Source organism: Phyllostomus discolor, chromosome 8, assembly GCF_004126475.2.
Source record: "Phyllostomus discolor isolate MPI-MPIP mPhyDis1 chromosome 8, mPhyDis1.pri.v3, whole genome shotgun sequence".
NCBI classification, from domain to species: Eukaryota; Metazoa; Chordata; class Mammalia; order Chiroptera; family Phyllostomidae; genus Phyllostomus; species Phyllostomus discolor.
Genome location: NC_040910.2, coordinates 111,529,226 through 111,549,464, shown reverse-complemented (window position 1 = coordinate 111,549,464; position 20,239 = coordinate 111,529,226). Strand labels below are relative to the sequence as shown.

At 59.4% G+C, this 20,239-nt stretch overlaps 1 protein-coding gene, 1 long non-coding RNA gene and 1 other non-coding gene across 8 annotated transcripts; all 3 read right to left on the bottom strand.

The window, feature by feature from the left end:
- Nucleotides 1-952: 952 nt before the first annotated feature.
- LOC118502255 lies at nucleotides 953-6,085 on the bottom strand. Of its 3 annotated transcripts, XR_004904962.1 has the most exons (6): nucleotides 5,553-6,085; nucleotides 4,984-5,038; nucleotides 4,407-4,505; nucleotides 2,480-2,589; nucleotides 2,284-2,354; nucleotides 953-1,074 (listed from the first exon to the last, which is right to left on the bottom strand). It is a non-coding gene; the product is annotated as an uncharacterized LOC118502255 (long non-coding RNA). The 3 variants fall into 3 exon arrangements; XR_004904963.1 differs by lacking the exon at nucleotides 953-1,074 and having other exon boundaries at nucleotides 1,817-2,354; nucleotides 2,495-2,589; nucleotides 5,553-5,937; XR_004904961.1 differs by lacking the exon at nucleotides 953-1,074 and having other exon boundaries at nucleotides 1,817-2,354; nucleotides 5,553-5,933.
- Nucleotides 4,589-4,666, bottom strand: LOC114504390. The gene has a single exon (XR_003685165.1). It is a non-coding gene; the product is annotated as a small nucleolar RNA R38 (small nucleolar RNA).
- Nucleotides 6,086-10,993: 4,908 nt separating the features above from the next.
- PRCD (photoreceptor disc component) lies at nucleotides 10,994-19,689 on the bottom strand. Of its 4 annotated transcripts, XR_004904960.1 has the most exons (4): nucleotides 19,346-19,686; nucleotides 18,998-19,072; nucleotides 16,668-16,748; nucleotides 11,932-11,975 (listed from the first exon to the last, which is right to left on the bottom strand). XR_004904960.1 is itself a non-coding variant. In XM_036034172.1 (3 exons), exons 1-3 carry the CDS (start codon nucleotides 19,417-19,419, stop codon nucleotides 11,768-11,770), a joined length of 357 nt encoding a protein of 118 aa, XP_035890065.1. In that variant the 5' UTR covers nucleotides 19,420-19,689; the 3' UTR covers nucleotides 10,994-11,767. The 4 variants fall into 4 exon arrangements, 3 of the variants coding, with proteins under 3 accessions (XP_035890065.1, XP_035890067.1, XP_035890066.1); XM_036034172.1 differs by lacking the exon at nucleotides 16,668-16,748 and having other exon boundaries at nucleotides 10,994-11,975; nucleotides 19,346-19,689; XM_036034174.1 differs by lacking the exon at nucleotides 11,932-11,975 and having other exon boundaries at nucleotides 16,496-16,748.
- Nucleotides 19,690-20,239: the final 550 nt, after the last annotated feature.

The following is a 20,239-nucleotide window of genomic DNA, read 5'->3' as shown; positions in this document are numbered from 1 at the left end:
CCTGCTCGCTTCTCCCGGGGCCTGGGACCTGGCCTCTGGGACGGGAGCCTGAGCCTATCAGCAAGTGTCACAGGAGGGATGGGCTGTCACTAGCACCAAAATGCTGCTACCTGAGAAAGTCAGAGACGTGAACAGAATGGGCAGCTCGGGCCTCAATACTCAAAGCAGCTACCGGAGGAAGCTGTAGCTTCCTGCTGCCGGGACCCCCTTTTTGTCCACAATACCCGACCGTTCCCCACCCCATCGCTCTGTGGTTGTCGGAACCTGTCCATCTAGAGCTGAGAGGTGCTAGTTTTAGCTGTTGGTGGCAACCCACGGAAGGCACATAAAACTTAGTGGGAAACTTAAAAACCCCCTAACACCTGGTTGTGCCTTGTGTATGTTTATCTTCTGTGAAACTTTCATTTACCTAAAGCTGTTTATTGAATCACAGTATAAAATAGTGTTTTCACCTGGGTCTCGATCTGAAATCCACACCAGTCATTTGAAAAATGATTTATTTGTGCTTCAAAATTTAAGCCCAAGGCACACAGACTGAAACGGAATGCACCGAGAACTGAGTCCAGGCTGAGCACCTGCTCCCCCCCCGCTCAGGAGCACAGCCTGGCTGACGGCCCTCGACCCGCTGTTAACTGGGGCCCCGCGGTGCCCAGGTCGGGTGGCCTGGGCTGCGGTGTCCCTCAGGTTCTGACCCCAGTTTCACTGGTTGCCCAAGATTCTCCAGGATAAACTCACTGTCACCCAAATTTGGTTTTCTTTTTCTTTTTAAAAATACTTTATTTTTTGAGAGAGGGGAAGAGGGAAAGAAAGAGGGAAAGAAACATCAATGTGCGGTTACTGGGGACCTGGCCCACAACCCAGGCATGTGCCCTGACTGGGAATCGAACCGGCAACCCTTTGGTTTGCAGGACGGTGTTCAATCCACTGAGCCATACCGGCCAGGGATATTTGGCTACTTTTGAAGGTGAAATCCAAAGAACTCTGGAATGATTCTTCTTTGGGGGGATCACTTTAGAGGCACGAACGCTTGGCCCAGGGGCTGTGCAGATCCTGTCCGGCGCCACAGGGGAGTACCTATAAAAGCAAAAGAGAAACACCTCACACAACAGCCAACAAAGTGCCTCAACACCAATGGCTAAACGTAGCGCACCCGCTGATTCAGAGAAACGGCAGCCACAGGGGCACTCAGGGCACCCCGACGCGCCTCTGTGCGTGTCGAGGACACAGCAGCAGATGCAATTCAGAGAGTTCCCCGGGGGCTGGTGAGACGCCCAGCTGACCGGGGAGCTTGTTTTTCGGGCGGTGCTGCGGGGAAGGGAAGGCGCAGCCGAGGTTCACAAGCGGCCGGTAAAGAGCAACCACGAAGCGAGGGGGACGTCGATATTCACCCCGCTCCGGATGCAGAACCTCTGCTGAGTCCCCACTCGCTAATGCGCCCCTTCAGTCTGCTTGACTGTAAGTTGCCGGGGCCGATTTACAGTCCGAGATGAGATGAGATTGAGATTCAGGCTCAATTTGATGAGATTCAGGCTAATCAAATCTCATCTCACACCAGTACAGCTTTCTCAGCGACCCAGCAAACAGGCGATCTTAAATAGAAAGCACACCCTGCCCCCCAATTTCAGCCAGCACCCTGTGCCCACTTCAAGCCTGACATTTAAACAGGAACAAAGCCAGATGCCCTCCCTGCCCAGAGCCACTTCGCTACTCTCTTGCCCGCGTGCCAGGCAACCCCACCCTCTGCAGCCCAAGGAGCTGTGGGCCAGCGCCCAGCCAACCCCAGGGGCGCTCCCCGGGGCTAACAGGGCACCTGGAACCGAACGGCTCTGCTGGACCCAGAGGCCGCCCCTCTTCCTGAAGGTCAGCGCACGCAAGGCAACCACCCAGAAGCCCCGAGTACTCTCACTGCGCCCGGCCGGCCGGCGCCCAGCCTGCACTCCCAGCTGTTTCCAAGGGCGCGCTCCTCTTCTGAAATGCGTGGCGTGCACGCCTCCATTCCACAGTTAGGAGCCTGAGCCAAATCCGGGCCACGTGCCCATTTCTGCCGCTTCTTACAGCCCGCACCCTCAGAGACATTAATCAAGGCGCCGAAGGTGGGACAGGGCAGCCTCACTGTTGGTTTTCGAGCAGCAGAGGGGCGCGCCAGCCTGGGGTCTCAGCGGGGTGTCCACAGTTCCCTCTGGGGTCCATTCAACTGGACCCCGAGTGAGGCCCGAGCTGCTTTTAAGAGCACAGCCCGGTGGGGCTTCTTAGGGACACGCAAGCTAGAAGCGGAAAACTTACAAAGGATGGGACAGGGACGGTTTCTCTTGCTTCAGGCAAAGCAGCTCAGCTCTGTGCCTCACCGCAGACATCTACCAAAGACAATGAAAGCGTATTAAGTCTCCCCGCCACTCAGAGTAACCTTCCCTCCCGGTCCAGGGCAGGGAGGCCACACACACACCCCGCCCAAGCCTGTGGGGCGAGTCTCGTTACATACATGAGAGAAACCCACCGCCGGTGCAGGGCGGCTGACGCGGTGCTGGTCACTGCTGGTTGGCGCGGGTGCAGGGGCCGTTTCGGCCTCAGAAATCAAGGCTGTGACCGTCCCTGGCACGGAGAAATCACACACACAAAAATTGTTCAAGATAATGTGTAGGTATCAAGTTCCTTTCAAACCAAGCCTGAGTTTTCTGTTCAGGAGCAAATTTGGGGACCCGAGTCTCAGACACCCAGACTCCACACCGGAAGGCCTTCCTCGCCTTCAGACAGGGATAACTTCGCATCATCACAGACTCAGCTCCCACCAACCCCCCACCCACCCCGCGGCACCACGTCCACAGCTCCCGCTGACTACTCGTTGGTCTTTGTTTTCACCCAAACCTGCCTTGCTTCCCTCACGACAACTCTCATTCTGTTTCTACCTTGTCTACTTGACTAGAATGTACTTTCCCTCACGGGCAAAAACAGATCGTATCTAGTGCTGGATGCACCCAGTGCCCCAGACCTGACACTCGGACGGTCCCCGCCGTTTTTAAAGCAGGGCCTCCCCGGCACCACATAGCTCGCGGCTGCCCATGGGGCAGACACTCTAGGGTCTCCCTAGCATCCGTGCAGCGTGGACGACTCCTCTCAGCAAGCCTACTGGAGGCCAGCGCGCAAGCACCCCTGATGCCGAGAGGCAACGACACACAAGGTCATTTCCCCCTCGCTCGTCTCTGTGTTACAAGATGACCCCGCAGAGCAAGCATATGGCTTCCAGTTTTTTAAGACAGTGGATTATGGATCTGCCCTGAGAGCTACTTAAAAATAGCCAGGACTATAATCTTGCTGCAATAAAAAGCCAAGCTAAAAATATATCCGATCACCCTGGCCGTAGGGCTCAGTGGGTTGGAGCCCTGCCTCATAAACTGAAAGGCTGCAGGTTCAATTCCCGGTCAGGGCACCTGCCCAGGTCATGCGTGGGTTTGGTCCCTGGTTGGGGTGAGTACAAGAGGCAACCAATCAATGTTTCTCTTGTTCTCTCTCTCCTTCCTTCCCCTCTAAGATCAATGAGCATGCCCTTAGATTGAGCATAAAAAATTTTTTTTAAGCCATGGCTGGTGTAGCTCAGTTGATTGAGCTCAGGCTGTGAACCAAAGCATTGCAGGTTCAATTCCCAGTCAGGGCACATGCCTGGGTTGCAGGCCACGTCCCCAGTGAGGGCGACGTGAGAGGCCACCACACATCGATGTTTCTCTCTCTCTTTCTCCCTCCCTTCTCCTCTCTAAAAAAATAAGTGAATAAAATCTTTTAAAAAATTTTTTTAAAGAAATAAAATGAGTGGATTGAGCATGGGCTAGGAACCAAAGTGTCCCAGGTTCGATTCCCAGCCAGGGTACATTCCTGGGTTGCAGGCCATAACCCCCAGCAACCGCACATTGATGTTTCTTTCTCTCTCCCTCTCTCTCCCTCCCTTCCCTTCCTAAAAATAAATAAATAAAATCTTTAAAAAATTTTTTTAAAAATTATAAAAAAAAAAAAAAGAAAAGAAATAAAATGGCTTAAGAAATAAGGCTCTGGTGAGGTTATCTGGGGGCGGAGAGTCCAGATCACTCATTAGTCTATCAAAGGGTTTCGACCTCAGCTCTCCGGGCATTTCCGACGTGTAGTTCTTTCATCGAGGGGCCAGCCTGTGCATGGCGGGACACCAGCAGCCTCCACTAGATCCCAGTAGCACCCTCTGCCCCCCGAGGAGAACTGCTGGTCTAATCTAATCCAGCAACTGTAAAAATACTGTCAGTGAGGCTGCTTGGCAAGGAGCCCAGCAAACAGAGCTCCTCACTGCTCCCCAGGTCTGGGCAGGACCCACGCATCTCCGAAACCTTGCCGCCCAAATTTAAAGAGGTCACACCCAACGCAAGTCAGTGAAGGAGCTAAAATCTTACCATTGACAGAAGTCTCATCACGAGGACCCTTACACACAGCATCTGAGGGTGACAGTGTTCATGTGACTTTTTTCCAAGCTCACAGCCGACATCTTTAACCTAAAAGAGAAACAATGCGAAACATACTTATTCTAGTAGAAACCACCTTAAGGTATTTACTCAAGACTGGGACTTAAAAAAAGCTGAGCCTCAGCAAGTCAGGACTCTTCACAAAAGACGTCCTTTCAGACAGGGATAACTTTAAATCATCCTCAGCTCAACCTGTAACACTTCTAAATCCCAGGCAACCGAAACTCACTTTCCAAGGTTCCCTTTCCCGCCCCCGCACGCAGGGGTATCCATTTTGGGTCCGAACAGTGACACCTAGTGGCCCCCAGATCACACTGGCAGACCCTCATTTCTGGATTCTTCGTGGGTGCCCCCATTTGTTCCCAGAATTGAACTGGACTTCAGAACGAAGTATGAGGCCGCTGTTCGTGATGGGCCTGCACACCATCTCGGCTTTCTCGATGTGGTGCCCACCCAGATCCTGCCCCCGCCCACCCATCCTCGCTCATTTCGGGGCCCCATTCGTTACTTCGAAGCTTCAGCCTGCGGGTCTGCTTCTGTCTCCATACCCGCCAAAGGCCGGCCTGTGGGGAAGGAAAAAAATGAGCGTGTAAGGTTCGTTGTAAAAATGCGGCTTTTCAGTCTCCAGTCCCACTGATCACTATCTGTGAAATTAAATAAAAACCGATTGGGGCCGTTCCCAAGGTACTCCAGGAGGAAGTCAAAGTTGAGACATTAACACTCCCGAGATGTGAATTCAGAACTGCCATTATCAGCCGGCCTCGGTGGCCGCCCCCGGAGACCCTCGGGGCCGCAGGAGCTGCAAAGTCAGCTCGCACGTGGCGGTGAGGCGTGGGGGGTTGTGTAGGTGCGGAGGCTCGCTCTCCCCCAGGAGGGGCTCTTCGACGCCCAAGGTGGGCTTGAGAGCTCTCCCTTCAATCCTGAAAGCTCGCGCCGTTTGCAAAGCGTTTTCTCGCCCGGTATTTTTAGCTGATCCTCCCAACCACCCTATTAGGTGATCAGCTCATCGTCGCCATTTCGCCACTATAAAAGCAGCCGCCAATGTGCTAGCGCGCAAGGGAGACCCCATTTTCCCACCTGCCAAAGGCCTGAAGCTGCTCGCCGCGCTGGGCCGGGATAGAACCCACCATGGCTCCCAGCCACGCGGCCGGCCTCGGAGAGAGGACCGAGTCACGCCAGCGCGCAAGTCTTTCCTGCGGTCTCGCCGGAACTCTCGCGATATCAAGAAAAGGGTGATGGGAAATGTAGTGTACGGAAGGGTCGCTGCGGGTAGCTGCCGTTTCGGCGCGATTCTGGAACGAGGCAAGGTGGTGGCCACCATGAGGGGCAGCAGAGCGCCGGGGCTGGGAGGCCTGCTCAGTGAAGGGCCGCAGCCTTTAGAAAATGAAGGTGGACTGTCGCTTTAGCCACCGAGTGCATGGATTGTCTCTAGCCAAGACAGGGGGTGGGGAAGGGGAGCGCAGAAAGTTCGGGAGGGCCTTCCAATAGGGACCTGTAAGGACACTGAGGCACGGGTGGATTTCTTCTCAGTTGCTCTGTGGGTTCCAGGTGGGGTGGCTGGTTGCTTTAATGAAGGGGAGCGAGGTTCCTGGAGAATCGTTGCCCGTCCCGCTCAGCCGCTGCTCAGGTCGGGGCGAGTGGCGAGGCCCGGGCGGCAGGGGGCGCCCGAGGGCGGGGAGCCGGGCTGCTCCGAATTCCCCTGAACCCGGGGGCGAGCCTCGCGCCGCAGGCCCCGCAGCGGGTGTGTGGCTTTGATGCTGGGAAACAGAAATAATTACGTTATGAAAAAGAACAGACAGGAATGGAACACCCACGGCTACTTCTGAGTGCTCTTCTTCAGGCAGCCACCCTGGCTTCGTTTTGGAAACAACAAAAGGGCAAAACAACGAGAGCCAGGGCCAGGATTTGCACCGTGCTGGCAGTCAGTTTCAGTCTGCAAGACCGCGAAGCCTCTTAGGCGTGACCCTCTCCCCGCGCCGCTCCTCCGCAGCGCTCCCGGGGTATTCAGTCTGGACCGGGCTGCGCATGCTCGTGCGGAGCAGGTGCTTATTTCCAAGTTACGGCATTTGTTTACATGTGACTCCCTTAATTTGATTGTGAGCACTTCAAGGCAGGAGAAGCCTCTTTTAATTGCCACTATTTTTCTTTTTAATTTCCTCCCAGGGCCTACTTGGTATTCCGCTGCCTGTGCTCACGGGGAGTAGTACTCCACAAGTAACCATTAACTCGCTTAGCAGCCACTTCCATCTTGTGACATGGGTCACTCGGTGTCTCCGTCGTACCCTGGAAGGGGTGACTTTTGTTATCATACCGAGTGAAAAGGGTGGGTTCTCTCCCTGCCCACTCAGCCCCTTTCATTTCCGGCGCGAGGAGGGAATTCTAAGTGTGGCATTTGCCCAGAGCCCTGGCGGAACCGCGTTAGTAGGCAAGGGACCTGCGCGGGCAAAGCGATGATTATAACAGCTGATTCCACAGCACTCGCTGGGCGCCACTCACCGCGTGAGCGCTTAGTGTGTCCGCTTAGTCCTCCCCGCGGCTCTGTGACCCGCGCTGTCCCCACCCCCACTTTCCAGACGAGGGACTGGAGGCAGGCTGCGAGCTCAGCCTGCAAAGTCTGTGCTTTTTACCACGGAGTCGCGCGGCACCACGTTTATACCGGGTGCGGCAGAAGTAATGCCTGCTCTGGCGTGGTTAGTCGGGTAATAATATGGGTGTAACAATTCATAGTTTTCACTTGAACATTTCACCTAAAACGTCGTATGGTGTGCTGGAGGGTGGTACTGTTATGTTACAGAATTCCATGCTTATGATTTTGTAATACAAGAGTTTTAGGTAACACACTGGGGGCGTTGTTTGTACCGGGCTCTGTCCGTAAACTGATCTTCCGTATAAGGGATTTGGGGTTGGAGGACATGGAAAGGGGAGGGAAGAAGGTCTTTGTGTGTTTGCCGCCGTGGTTAGGCGTGAAATTAGAGGTGGCCTTGAAAGGGGGGAGGATGGGCACGTCTTTCTGTGTTCTGAGCCGCCTTCCGGCGGGAAGAGTGAGGGGGAGGGGCTTCCGGAGTGAGGCTGGACGCCTGTTCGGCTCTGGGAGGTCCCCAGCAGGGCTGCCTGGGTGCCAGTGTGCAGTGAGGGCCATGCTTCACAGCTCGGGAAGGGCCACCGTGTAGCTCGCACCCGTCGCAGGGCTCTCATTGGGAGGGCAGCAGGGTCACAGCCAATGCGGGTGTCACAGGCTGCTGGGCAGTGGCCGAGAGGCCGGGGCGAAGTGCAAGGAGAGGCCTTGTGCCGGAACACCTGCCGGGTACACTGTGTAGACTATCCAGGAGTAACCGGGGGACGCCGAGAAGAATGCGTCGGGGTTCCCGAATGAGCACCAAGGGCTCAGGGCGGTGAGGCTGCGTGTTAAGGCTGCGGCGATTCATCCGCCACGCTCAGCTGCTGGTTCGGCCCAGGACATTGGAGCTTTCCGTCTGGTGGAATTGCGACACAGCTATCATTCAACTGAGTGTGGCTGTGTGGAGGCGTGGGAGGAGCCGCACAGCGATCAGGGACAGCAGCAGGTCACAGGGCATGAGCCGGAGCTCGAGGCAGAGCCCAGCCCGCAGGCTGCCATGCTTGGGCTGTCGGGCGGCTTGTCTGGTTCCCCTCACCACCGGGGCTTACCATGCGGCATCCCAGACCCACAGTCAAGAAGGCAGAGTCTCCGGTGTGTTGTGGTTAATCTCTCAACCCGGAAAGGAATCTGTAATTTTATCAGTAAGAACGTGCAGGAGGACAGGTATAGCCCAAGCAGTTGGCTGCTTACACTGGGGACAGTGACATCTGTGTGGCAGGCACTGGGCTGACAGTCCCGCAGCCGTTCCCCAACCCCCGCACAAACTGAGCAGGCCGAATGCTCCAGGGGAGGCGAGCTCCCCCGCAGCCGGAAGGGGTGAACCTCCATTAGCCTGCACCAGACCCCAGGATAAATCTGTTTCCTTGGGCAGTAATTGTTTTAGGAAAAGGTCTGTGATGCAGGTCTGCCAAGTGTGAGGAAGTGTTCTTTAAAAAAAATCACTCTGGCTGGTATGGCTCAGTGGATTGAGCTCAGGCCTGGGAACCAAAGGGGTGCTGGTTCGATTCCCAGTCAGGGCACACGCCTGGGTTGCAGACCAGGTCCCCAGTAGGAGGTGCGAGAGGCAACCACACACTGATGTTTCGCTCTCTCTCTTTCTCCCTCCCTTACCTTCTCTCTCAAAATAAATACATAAAATCTTTTTCACAAATCCCCTCTTCTGGCTTTGGGACATGGTGAAGATGTGATGCCGAGACTGCGGCAGCCGTCTTGCGCCGTGAGGCTCGCTTCAAAGCAGGAGCCGAAGGTCTGGGATAGCGGAGTGGAAGGAGAGAACCTGAATCCCCGATGATGCTTTGGAACTGCTGAAATAACTAAAGCCCCCTGCCTCAGGCCTCTTGTTTCAATTCGGAGATGCAGATTTTCACATTTCAGCGGCAAATGGATATTAAGTGTTTGGTCTCAGACAGGCACCCCCGAAGCACCCCCTTTTTCTGAAACCTTCATTGCGATCCAGTTGGCATGCAAACAGCTATACGTGCTCAGTGTATAAACTTGGTGACTCTAGGCACCTTTTATGTGGGGTCTCATTTGATTCTCACAACTGCCCTGTTATTTCTCCCCCTTTCCCCCCATTTTGCACCCGAGGAAGCCAAAGTGAGCAAGGGGAAAATAGTAAGTCAAAGCAAGGAGAGCCACACTCAGACAATCCAGCCCCAATACCCACGGCCTTAACCACTAAGCTAGGTTTCCTAAACAAATGCACTGTGACTCCAGAATGTGTTTTGCTAATGGATTTTTAAAAAATAAGTGGACTTGAAGACTGCGACACATTCTATTGACTTCTGCTGTTTTCTGGACTGCCTTCTCACGGCTCTTGCATGGGCTTTGCCCATGCGGTCAGTTCCCTTGGCCTTGAAACCTCCTTCCCCTCCCCCTCTCCTCTGCTCAGCAGATCCCGGCTCACACCTCCGCGCCTCGTCCGCACAGTCTTCACCTGAGATGCTGTGACAGTCCCAGGCTCTCTCCGTGGTGTCTGTGGCAGGTCGGCCTAGCACACGCTCTGCCCTGGTGATGCCAGCCAAGCAAACCCAGGTAATTGATCACCCCTCTCTCTAAGCCTCCCTTTCTTACCTGTCACCTGCGGAGGACGGTCATTGGAATCTCTCGGGACCTTCAGAGCTGTGCACACGAAGCGCCCGGCACCGGCCTGGCACGGGGGATGCACTCGATGAACACACTCCTGTTGTTGGACATACTTTTTCTACCACTCACTCTTTTTTTTTAATTTTTTAATTTTTATTTTTAGAGAGGGAAGGGAGGGAGAAAGAGAGAGAGAGAGAAACATCAATGTGCAGTTGCTGGGGGCCATGGCCTGCAACCCAGGCACATGCCCTGATTGGGAATCGAACTTGCGATGCTTTGGTTCGAAGCCCGCACTCAATCCACTGAGCTACGCCAGCCAGGGCTTCACTCTCTCTTTTATGGTTGTTTTCACGTCTGGCTTTTCCACCAGACCATGAGCAAGACAAGGATCAGATCTTCATTCTTGGATTGTTTCTTTTTAAGTCTTTTTTTTTCCTGATGATAAATGATGACTTTTTAAAACATTTTATTTTTAGAGAGATGGGAAGGAAGGAAGAAAAGGAGAAAAACAGGGACGTGTGAGAGATACAGTTGCCTCTCTCAAACCCACAACTGGGAACCTGGCCCGCAGCCCAGGCATGTGCCCTGACTGGGAATGGAACCAGCGACCCTTTGGTTCACAGGCCAGCACTCAATCCACTGAGCTACACCAGCCAGGGCTCTTTTTAGCTCTTTAAGTCATCTTTATTGAGATATAATTTACACACTATAAAGTGCATCCATTTAAAATGTACAGTCCAGCCCTGGCTGGTGTGGCTCAGGGGACTGAGAGCCAGCCTGCGAACCAAAGGGTCACCAGTTCAATTCCCAGTCAAGGGCACATGCCTGGGTTGCTGGCCAGGTCCCCAGTAGGAGGCGTGCGAGAGGCAACCACACACGGATGCTACTCTCCCTCTCTTTCTCCCTCCTTCCTCTCTCTAAAAACAAATAAATAAAATCTTTAAAAAAACCATAAAGTGTACAGTCCAGTGGTCCAATAACTGTATTCACCCGTGTAACCACAACCCGAGTTACAATTTAGGACCTGTCATCACTCCAGAGAGCACCTTCCTGCCGTGTTACAGACAGTCCCCCCACTCCAACCCCAGCCCCAGGCAACCGCCGATCTGCTTTCTGTCACTGCGGATTAGTTCGGCCTGTGCTAGAATTTCACATACACGGATTCACACAGTGGGTATCCTTTCATGTCTGGCTTTTCTCAATATTCCGCATGATGGCTTACATCAGTAGTCCATTTCCTTTTTGTTTCTGACGATTATTCCATTATGCGAACATACCACCATTTGTTGACCCATTCACACGTGGCTGCGTATTGGGGTTGTTTCCACGTTAGAGCTGTTACTAATGAAGCTGCTGTGGACATTTTTGTGCAGAAGTTTTGGGGAACACAAATTGTCATTCCTCCTGGGTAAAGTCACAGGGAGCTGCCAAGCCCGTTGGTTTCCCAAGCACACGTGACACGGAGCGCTGCCCCGCCCCCTCGCCAGCACCTGTCCCGTCCGTCCTCCCCCGGGGGGTGGCGGGGGTGCCTCCATTCTGGGAGGGGCCTACGGCAGGGCCTCGCGATTCCTGATCCGCAGCTCCCTGGTGACTGACCATGGCAAGCGTCTTGCTGGGGGTTTATTGGCCACGTGTACACTTTTTTGTGGTTAAGACCCTCCCCCTTTTTATGGGCTCTCTTTTAGATACTAAGTTGTAAAAGTTATTTAGATATTCTGGACGCACGTCTTTCCTCAGATATTCGCTTGACGAGTGTTTTCTCCCCGTCTCTCCAAGACGTTTGATCAAGTCCAATGAATCATTTTTCTTTTATTTTTGTTGCTTTTCGTAGCCCGATGAAAGGACTTGCCTTTGTCCACCGAGTCGCCTTTGTGGCGTCTGTTTTCGGGCCCCATTGATCTGCGTGCGTCCTTAGGAGCACCCTCTCCTCACCTTGGCGAGCCCTGTGGGCCCTTGGGTGCCCCCCCTCCCGCCAACCCCCCGAGCCACAGGCAGGAGCTGTCTGGGGCAGACGCCGAGGCCGTCACGGGCCGCCACCCTGCGTGCTGCCTGTTGGCAGGTGTCTGTTTCTTGCGCGTGGAAGGAAGTCTTAATTCACTTTGCACCCACAGGCGCGGGCAGCCAGGTGCTCCACGTACCGGCTGCGTGAGCAGGCCCCGGCACCTCCCGACAGTCCCTGAAGTCCCTTTTGATCGGGCGCCTCCGTGGGGCCCCCAGGGGCCCCCCCTTTCGTTTTTCCGGGCAGCTCTCTTCCGGAAGCCGGCCGGCACTTCTTTCCAGCCTCAGCACCAGCGCACCTGGGTTCAACACACGCTGGTTAGACGGGGAGAGACGGAGGTCCGGGAAGGAACGGTCGCGGGGCCCGGCGGCGGGCGAGCGGGCAGGACTGGGCTTCCTGCGCGGGCACCTTTCTGCGGGACCGCCTGCAGGGTGGGCACCGTCTCTCCCCTCGCGGTCACTCCCCGCCCCAGTGCACTCCCTGCGGCCTCGCTGTGGCTCTGAACACGTGCTGGTTAAGCCAGTGACCAGTGGGATAAATAAACTAAAAAATTTTCTAATGCTTAGGCCAACTGGCTCCTACGTACAGTATCAGGGGTGTGTGTGTCCACGTAGAGCCGGCACTGACCAGTCCTCCCCCGGCTCTGAGGTCAAGGTCCTCAGGAAATCTTTAACATGCCTCTCAGCCACCCTCGAGTCTTAACCCCCACTAGGGGGCGTGTGTACCCCACGGAGAGGGTCTCCAGTCCCTGGGCGCAAGGCCTCGTTTCCAGCGTAAAGCAGCCGGTCCCTCTGAAGCTGCCCCCTGGATGGATCCCCACGCCCTGCTTCCCCGGCAACACAAAGCCTTTCTCTCAAGCTCCTCCTCCCCCCACCCCCGGCCCCCGCCCCTCCCCGGAGCTGCAGGAGGCCACCCAGCGCCTGCAAGCAGTGACCTCATTGCCATCCCTGTCTGGCCCCTGCTTCCTCCCTGAGGGGCATGGCTGGGCCTGGAGTGGCAGCTGCCTCTCTCCCCTCACGGGCCAGCAAGCACAGCCCTTCATGGCCCCGGGTCTGGTCTGCCCTGGAATGATGAGCCCCCGAAGGGAGAGCCGCGGGGTAACCTGCCAACCCTGCCAGCCCACCTGAAGCGGTGTCACCCAAGGTGGCGGGTGAGGGGGGGATGGCAGCGCTCTCTCCTGGGCCCTGGGGGCGGGTCACACCCAACTCTAGACTCAGGTCCCTTGTGTCCCAACAGCTTCACGAGCTTTGGCGTCACCCTGCCACGAAGCTAGTGGTCCTGGCCTCACCGCTAGCTGTGAGCGACCTTGAAGAAACCCTGGGAACTTGGCTTTCCTTCCTGGGTGAAGGAGGAAGACGGCGGTTCCTGCTCCATAAACAGGACGGTGCTCATAAGTAAAGCCCTGGCACCTCGTTAGTGTTTAAGACATGACACCCATTATTACTAATATTAGTAGTAACATTATCATTATGTTAATGTGAACCACAGTGCTAACCACTTGGCCATTCTCCCTCTGAGGCTCCCAAGGAAGCATCTCTCTCCTCCGGCTCAGGGTCTCGGGCTTCTTCCCAACAGCGAGGACCCCGACGCTGGGGGCCTGCGGGACCAGCGGGTGCCCTGCTCCCACGCCCTGGTGCCTGCCTCCGGTCCGGCACATGCCCGTCCCATCGAGGCCAGGGCCTCAGCCACCTAACCTCCTCCAGGGCCACTCTGCCCACTTGCACACATCCGGGAAGGGCAGGGACTTCCTGAGGTGACCTTTGCACCCTAGGGTGACGCAGGACAGCTGCAGCTGCTACCGCTGCTTCCCTTGTCTGCGACTCTTCCTGCACTTCCTGGGCTCTCTGGTCATGTTCCAGGCTCCGGGGGAGATTGGCAGCAGCCCCAAGTCCCGGGCACAGAAGTGGCTGAGAGTGGCACCTCCCTGGTCTGGGCTACTGCCCTCGGCCGCCCTGCTGCTCCGAGCAGCCTTCTCCCTGTCACTCACCGGCGGTGAGATTAGCATTCAGGGGAGAATGGGGACACCAGGGCAGCCGCCTCCTGCCCTCTCCGGGAGCTCAGAGTCGTGCCCAGAAGCAGAACCGGTTGCTGGGGAGGTGTCCAGGCCCAGACCTGCCCCCACCCGCTGCAGGTTGGGATGGGGGTCTGGGCTCACAGAGGCAACGCGGTGCTCTCTTGCGGGGTGCTGGGTCCTCCCAGCTGCCTCCCACCCAGCAGGGGCATCCCTGCTGCCCCCTAGTCTGCGTCAGAATGTCCCCTCGCCCAGCTGTTGGGCGCGTGGAAAGACAGGGCAGGAAGGGCTGTCCGTGGGGCGAGGGGGCGAGCGGCTCCAGCTGTTTGGAGCCTGCAGATTGTCGAGATGACCCATCGCTCAGCCACTGGCAGGGCACAGGCAGCCACACTAGCTCATGTGTGTGCTGAACGCTTCGTGTTCTGTGAGCTTCACACGCCTCCCCCGATTTAACCCACACCCCGCCTCTACGAGACGGGCTGGGCGACCCCGCCCCCCGCCCCAGCTGTCTCCCCACATGCCCTCAACCCCTCCCTCCTGTTCCGGTCGATCTGTCATGCACCTGGCCTTCCCACTCCCGTTTCCAAGCAGCGGCTCTTTCCAAGGAACTAGGAGAAGAGAGGGACTTAGCCCCTTGGGGACCTTGTGTCCACCCCCCCACAATGGGCTTCACACCACCCCTGTGACAGGTGACAGCAGGCTGGGGGGGGGGGCTCAGTCCTGGGCAGCCCCCTAGAGGAGTTCTGGGCGGAGGGAGGGCACTTGCTGAGCAGACAGTGCAGACAGGCCCGGGCTGGGGGGGCGGCACAAGAGGCGAGCGTGGGCTGGGTGTGGGGGGAAGGTGTAAGCAACCCACTCCCACACAGCAGCCTGCACCCTGGAGGAGAGAGCCTCCCCCTCCCAACCCACAAGGCCCGCTGTCAGGGCCGCAGCCTCCCAGCCTGGGCAGGCACATCCCCCATCATCCCCTGTCCCTGCCTCTCCTTCCCTCCCTGAATCCCGAATGGGTCCCTGGAGGAGCCACCACCTCCGGAGCAGGTCCTCAGAACGCTGCAAAGGGGCGTCACCTCGTGGCTGTGTGTCTGGGCCGGGAGCCAGCCCCGGTGCAGCCGGCTGACCTTGGCTTGACAGCTCCTCCGACCCGGGGAAGGAGACAGGCAACTTGGACATGGCAGAGAGCAGAGGCCAGGCTGAAGTGACAGGCACGGGGCCAACAGATCAGAGACTGGATGCAGAGATGGGCTCGGGGAGCACAGACAGTCTGGGAACAGTGCCCTCTGGCCCTCCGCCCGACAGCCCGTCACCAGGAAGGCCGGGCCGCCCAGGACACAGACAGGCCGACAGGGGCAGGGACAGGTGGCTCAGACTCAGGGCCGCTGTCAGGCGGGCAGGGGGGTGCTGACGTGGCCCCAGCACAGAGCTCGGTCCCCTGGCGAGACTCATCCCTGCCTCCGCCTGCCCTGCTTGGCGGGGGGGGGCTCCCACAGAGCTGCCCGGCTCCCTGCAGGACCCACAGCCCTGCCCCCCCGACTTCGGCCTTCAGCCTGGTCCCCTCGGTCTCTCCCCCTCCTCTCCCTCCCCTTTGGCCGGGAGGTGCTGCTGTCTAGAGAACTCCTGCGTCTCCTGTTTGCACAGACTCAGAGGCAGGGGCCTGCCGGGCAGAGACCTGGCAGCTTGGGTGGGGGGGGGGCGGGGGGCTGGGAGGGGAGGCATCGGAAGATGCTGAACGGCCGCAGGAGACAGTCGGGAGCCGCTGCCTGCAGGGGCTGAGCCCGGATCCCCGCGAGCAGGAGCGGAAGTCTGCTCTCACCTCCGCGCCGCGCCGGGGCCCAGCTGGGAAGAAATGGCAGAGCGGCTGGGGGCAAAGGAGGCCTCCACGCTTCCCACGCAGTCCACAGGCTGACAAACACGAGCGTCACGCCTGCCCCCTTCCCACACTCTACTACTGCCCGTTGGGAACACTCACGCACGCACACCCGTGCACACACATGCTCAGAAAACTCTCAGAGGACCGCGGGGGGTGGCTTCCGTCCCGCTGAGGGCACAGGGGTCACAGAGCCAACACACATCTCCCTGATCGGTTCAACAGAGCAGCCAGTGGCCGGGTGAGCGCTGGGAGCCAGGGAGAGGCCGATGCTGCGGGAAGTGGGTGCCACGGCGGCCGACAGACACCGCACGGCCCTGGACCACAGTGGTGGTCCAGCGGTGTGGCTCCCGAGCTGCCGGAGGGGCGGCCGGGCCGGGAAACCCCTTCCCGCACGGAGCGGCTGCGAACCTCCAGGTGTGGGCAGGGGGGGCCTCTGTGGGAGCCCCGGTCCCCCACTCACGCGCCAGCTGGCACTGGGCTAATGGGTTGGCCTCTCCGTGTTTCCTCGTTTCCAAACTGTGGCCGACAGCAAGAGCGGTGTCTGTGGCGCTGTGAGCACTCAGGGAGAGCCAGCAGGACGCCCCTCTGTGGTTCACAGAGTCTCCCCCGGTCCTGCCCCGGCCTGGGCTGCCGGCTACAGAGCTCACACAGGGGACCCCAGGAAGGGAGCCCGTCCCAGAGCAGCGAGCATCTTTGCACCCCCACCCCCACCCCTGGTTTGGGAGGGCAAACCAGGAGCCGAGCTGACACGGAAAACCAAACTGGACAGCACTTTGTCCCACACTGAGGGGGGGGGGGCTTGCATTGCCGAGTGGACATGCCAGAGTGCCCCTCTCCTCAGAAGTAAGTGCCCCAGCACTGCCTTGGCCCCGAGCCTAGAAAACGCTGTCGAGATCCCACGTGGCGCTCTCGATCAACGCTGACCCTTGCCACCTGGTGGGGGCAGACGGGTTCCGGGGGGAGCTGGTACGGGGAGTCCACCGCCTGCCCTCCGCCCCGGTGACGGCCACACAGCTACCGTGGCCCGTTCTGCTCTCATGTGGTCAGGCCTGTACCCCGTTCCTTCCCCAGCCCCGGTCCGGCCCGGCCCTCCAGGGCATGCACCAGCCTACCTGCCTCAGCCGGCCGACCCCGGTTCCCGGGGCTGAGCTCCGCCTGCAGAGGTAAGGCCTTACTCCAGAGGCGCTGTCCTCCTGCACGGAGAGAAGCACCGGAGTCAGAGGGTGGCAGGGAGGCAGGGAGGCAGGGGCTGCTGCCCGAGAAGGCGCCGAGGAAGACTCCCCAGCGAGCTCTGCTGCCTGTCTCTGTGCTCCTCAGTTGCAGTTTTCAGGTGAGATGAGTCTCGTGACATCGACATGTCCTCCCGGATGAGCGAGTGTGTTGCAGCGACAGCGGGGCCCTTGCCACCCACACCGTGGTGCCACGTCACCGGTGAGCACCGGGCATCAGCCCGCTCCAAGGAGGCACTGCGCCTGGTCTCACCCCGGGCCCCGGGCAGAGGGAGGGCGGACCGGACTAGCGCTGTGTGGGGGGAGTCTGGGGTTGCCCCGCCCCACCTTCAGGGGCAAGACACCCTAGGAACCAGCCGGAACTGACGACTGGAATCGGAGACCAGAAGGTTCACCCCTCCTCGGCGGCCACCATCAGCGGGAGCAGGAGGGGTTGGATGTCAGAAACATTTTTCCAGTCATCTGAGTCCCACAGTCTTCCTTCTGGCCAGGTCGCAGGAGGCCAGGCCTGGCGGGAGGGCTCCAGGTGGGCCTTTCCTCTCCCAACAGGAGGCCCAGGCCCATGTCACAGAGGAGAGAGACTGCCTGATGGGAGGGGACCGTCAGCCCCACATCAGCCACAGATCCGGTGGATGACCTCGAGCAAGTGATTGAGTGCCCCTGTCTCTCGTCCCCTCCGCCGTTCACCAGACAGGGCCCTTGTCCTGCCAGCCCTCGGCCGCTGCTACGGAGATGGAGGCCCTGGCGGGAAACCCCTGCAGGGGGGAGAGCAGAGCCCCGTCCAGCGTGAGGTTCCGACTGGGACCAGAGGTGAGCGGAGTTCTCGGAGCAGCGCCCCCATGCGGCGGGCTCTCCAGCAGCCGCGCGGTGTCAGCTGCACGGCAGCCTCGCCACTGCCGCCACGGGCCTTGCTGCGGGTTTACATACGAAGGCAGAGACTGCGCAGCCCGCCCAGGCTCGCGGGCAGTGGCAGAGGAGCTGGCGTTCCAACTCTGCCCGACGCCAGACCGGACTGTGCAGCGAGGACCGGTCGGCATTGGAGGGCCTCCTTATGCGAGGCCCCGTGACCGCCACTCTATACACGGCGGCCCCACCCGGCCACCGCGCTAATCCGGCACGGCCTCGGCCATGTCCGCTGGCCTCGGTGTCCAGGAGGGTGTCGCAGAAGTGCCTCCCTTGCCCACACACGCCTAGCACCTCGCAGTGGGCCTTCTGACATCGGCACCGGGGGACGGGGCCAGACATAAACACCCAGGTCCTCTCGGCTTGCCAGGCCCCACTGCCGCCACGGGGCACGGGGAGCCCGCAGAGACGTGGGGGTGCTCAGGGGCGCACGCCTGCTGTCTGCCTCGGCCGCCTGAGCCCCATGGGGGGACACCCTTCTCCCAGGGGCCCGGGAGCCCCCGGGCACCATGCCCTCTGCTTCACTGGGAGGGAGGGGACAGGCAGTGCCAGGGGCCAGCAGATGCTGCTGCAGGAGAGAGAATGTCCCCCTTCGGATAGGCCTCCCTCACTAGCTGGGCCCCCAGGCGCAGAGGAACCTCTCAAACAGGACGTTCTGAACCGACATCTGTTGATTTTTCTGTCTTTTTGGACCTGGGAGCCCCTCCCATCCAAGGACACTGGTCCCCCGGGGAAGGAAAGTCCGGAAGTGCCCCGAACTTCACCCCCTGCCAGGGCCACTCGGCCTCTGCCTAGGGAAGAGTTAACTTTCTGGCCACTGGAGACAGCGGCCTGCCCGAGGGGGCCGCCCAGCCAATGGCAGCCAGCGCCGATGACGTCATGCTCCTCCTGCGCCTCCTATTGGGGACCGGACAGCGAATCCTGCCGGCGGCCCAGGCAGCGGAGCCGCTGAAGCTGGGCGGCGCAGCGGGAGAGGGAGGGGAAGGGGAGGCAGGCACAGCCGGAGGAGCTGCTTCTGCCTCATCCCCTCTCCAATCCCGCTGAGCCTGCTGCAGCAGGGCCCTGGGGGCCAGCCTCTCGGGCAGCAGCTCTGGTCCCCGGGGGGGGGGGGAGGCTGGGGGCTCCCGCTCCCGACTGGACCACACAGACACTGAGCCTGCCCGCCAGGCGAACAGGGGGGCCAGGGGCCATCAGCCAGGGCAGGCGCCCGCACATCCGTGAACGTCCCCTGGCGCAGACAGGGGCAGGGGGCAGCGGCGGCCGCCTGAGCAGCACCCCCCTTCCTCCGCCCAGACTCTCCTCTGCCTCACCTGCCCGAGGACTGGGGGTCTGTGTCCACGCTGCTGCCCGCCACCACCCCATCGACTCCGACTTCGCTGGGTTCTCTGTGGGAGGGAAGGGCGGGCAGGAAGCGCTGTGGGCCAGACTCCAGACCCCCCTCCTGCCCCCCCCCACCCCGGGGGCCCCAGCCTCTGCGGGCTGTGGGTCTGCAGGCGACAGCCAATGTCTCTGAGGAGCTCCAGGTGCCCTACTCTGAGGGGGGTCCTTGCAAACCCTCCCAGCCCCGCTGGGGATCCAGGCAGCCCCTGCAGACCTGCAGCTCAGCCACGCAGCTCCCCCCGCCGCCCGCCCCACCGGTGGCCCAGGCGGTTTCTCACGGTTGGACCCGGTTGGCGAATCGCCGGCGCCAGAGCATCGCCAAGGTGCTGAGCAGGAGCAGGGTGGTGCACATGGCTCGGCCGCCCCATCCCCTCCTGGACGGAGCCCGCGGGAGAAGGCCAAGATGGCCCCTGCCGGCCCTCCCGAGCCACTGCCCTGCGTCCCGAGGTTCCTGCCAGTGAGGGATTAGAAGCCTCAAGCTGATTACTGGGATCAGCAGATCTGACCTTGTGGAGCCCAGGGAACCTCCCTGGGCCCGGGTTGTCCACCCAGGGCAGGGTCAGCTGACCTCAGTCTACTCTGGACGTAGACAGACCGAGACCCGGGCCTGGCCCTCCAGAGGCGCTAGAAGGTTAAACAGTGGCCACAGTCGAGTGACACATGTGATTACAGGCACCCACATGGCATGTGGGGAGTTGGAAGCGTCCGGGGAAGCTTCAAAGAGGAGCTGGGGACATGGGAGCTTGCGGGTGCTCCAGGAAGGGTGGGCCCTCAGAAGACACAGCCAGGCCACGGGGGTCCAGCCCCTGGAAGCGGAGGGACGGCCGGGCGGGGATGGGACCGGGGAGGCGGCGAGGAGAGGGGGAGCGGAGGAGCAGTGGGGATGAAGCTGGAAGGACAAGGAGTGAGGGGCTGGCCTGAGCAGTTCCGTCCACCCTCCCGACTGCCCTCCCCGGACACCTCCGACTGTGTCCCCTCCGGGGCGGAGGGCAGAGCCAAAGGGTGCGCCGCAGACACAGATCTACTCGTCCATATAAAAATTCCGTCCTCTGCCACCAAACACGGTCCTGCCCCGCGAGCACGTGGAAAACATGTGAAGGATGAGATGGAAATAAACCCAAACAAGATTTCCTTCTACTTCCTTTCCACGTCCCCGTGACAGGGCCGGGGCC

What these genes read in the sequence shown, in the direction of transcription:
- PRCD (XM_036034172.1), bottom strand. Translation starts at nt 19,419, where the DNA reads ATGTGCACCACCCTGCTCCTGCTCAGCACCTTGGCGATGCTCTGGCGC. An exon ending in TTCGCCAACCGGGTCCAACC is followed by an intron (nt 19,073 to 19,345) that starts GTGAGAAACCGC and finishes TCCCTCCCACAG; the next exon opens with AGAACCCAGCGAAGTCGGAG. An exon ending in GACCCCCAGTCCTCGGGCAG is followed by an intron (nt 11,976 to 18,997) that starts GTGAGGCAGAGG and finishes TGTTGAACCCAG; the next exon opens with GTGCGCTGGTGCTGAGGCTG.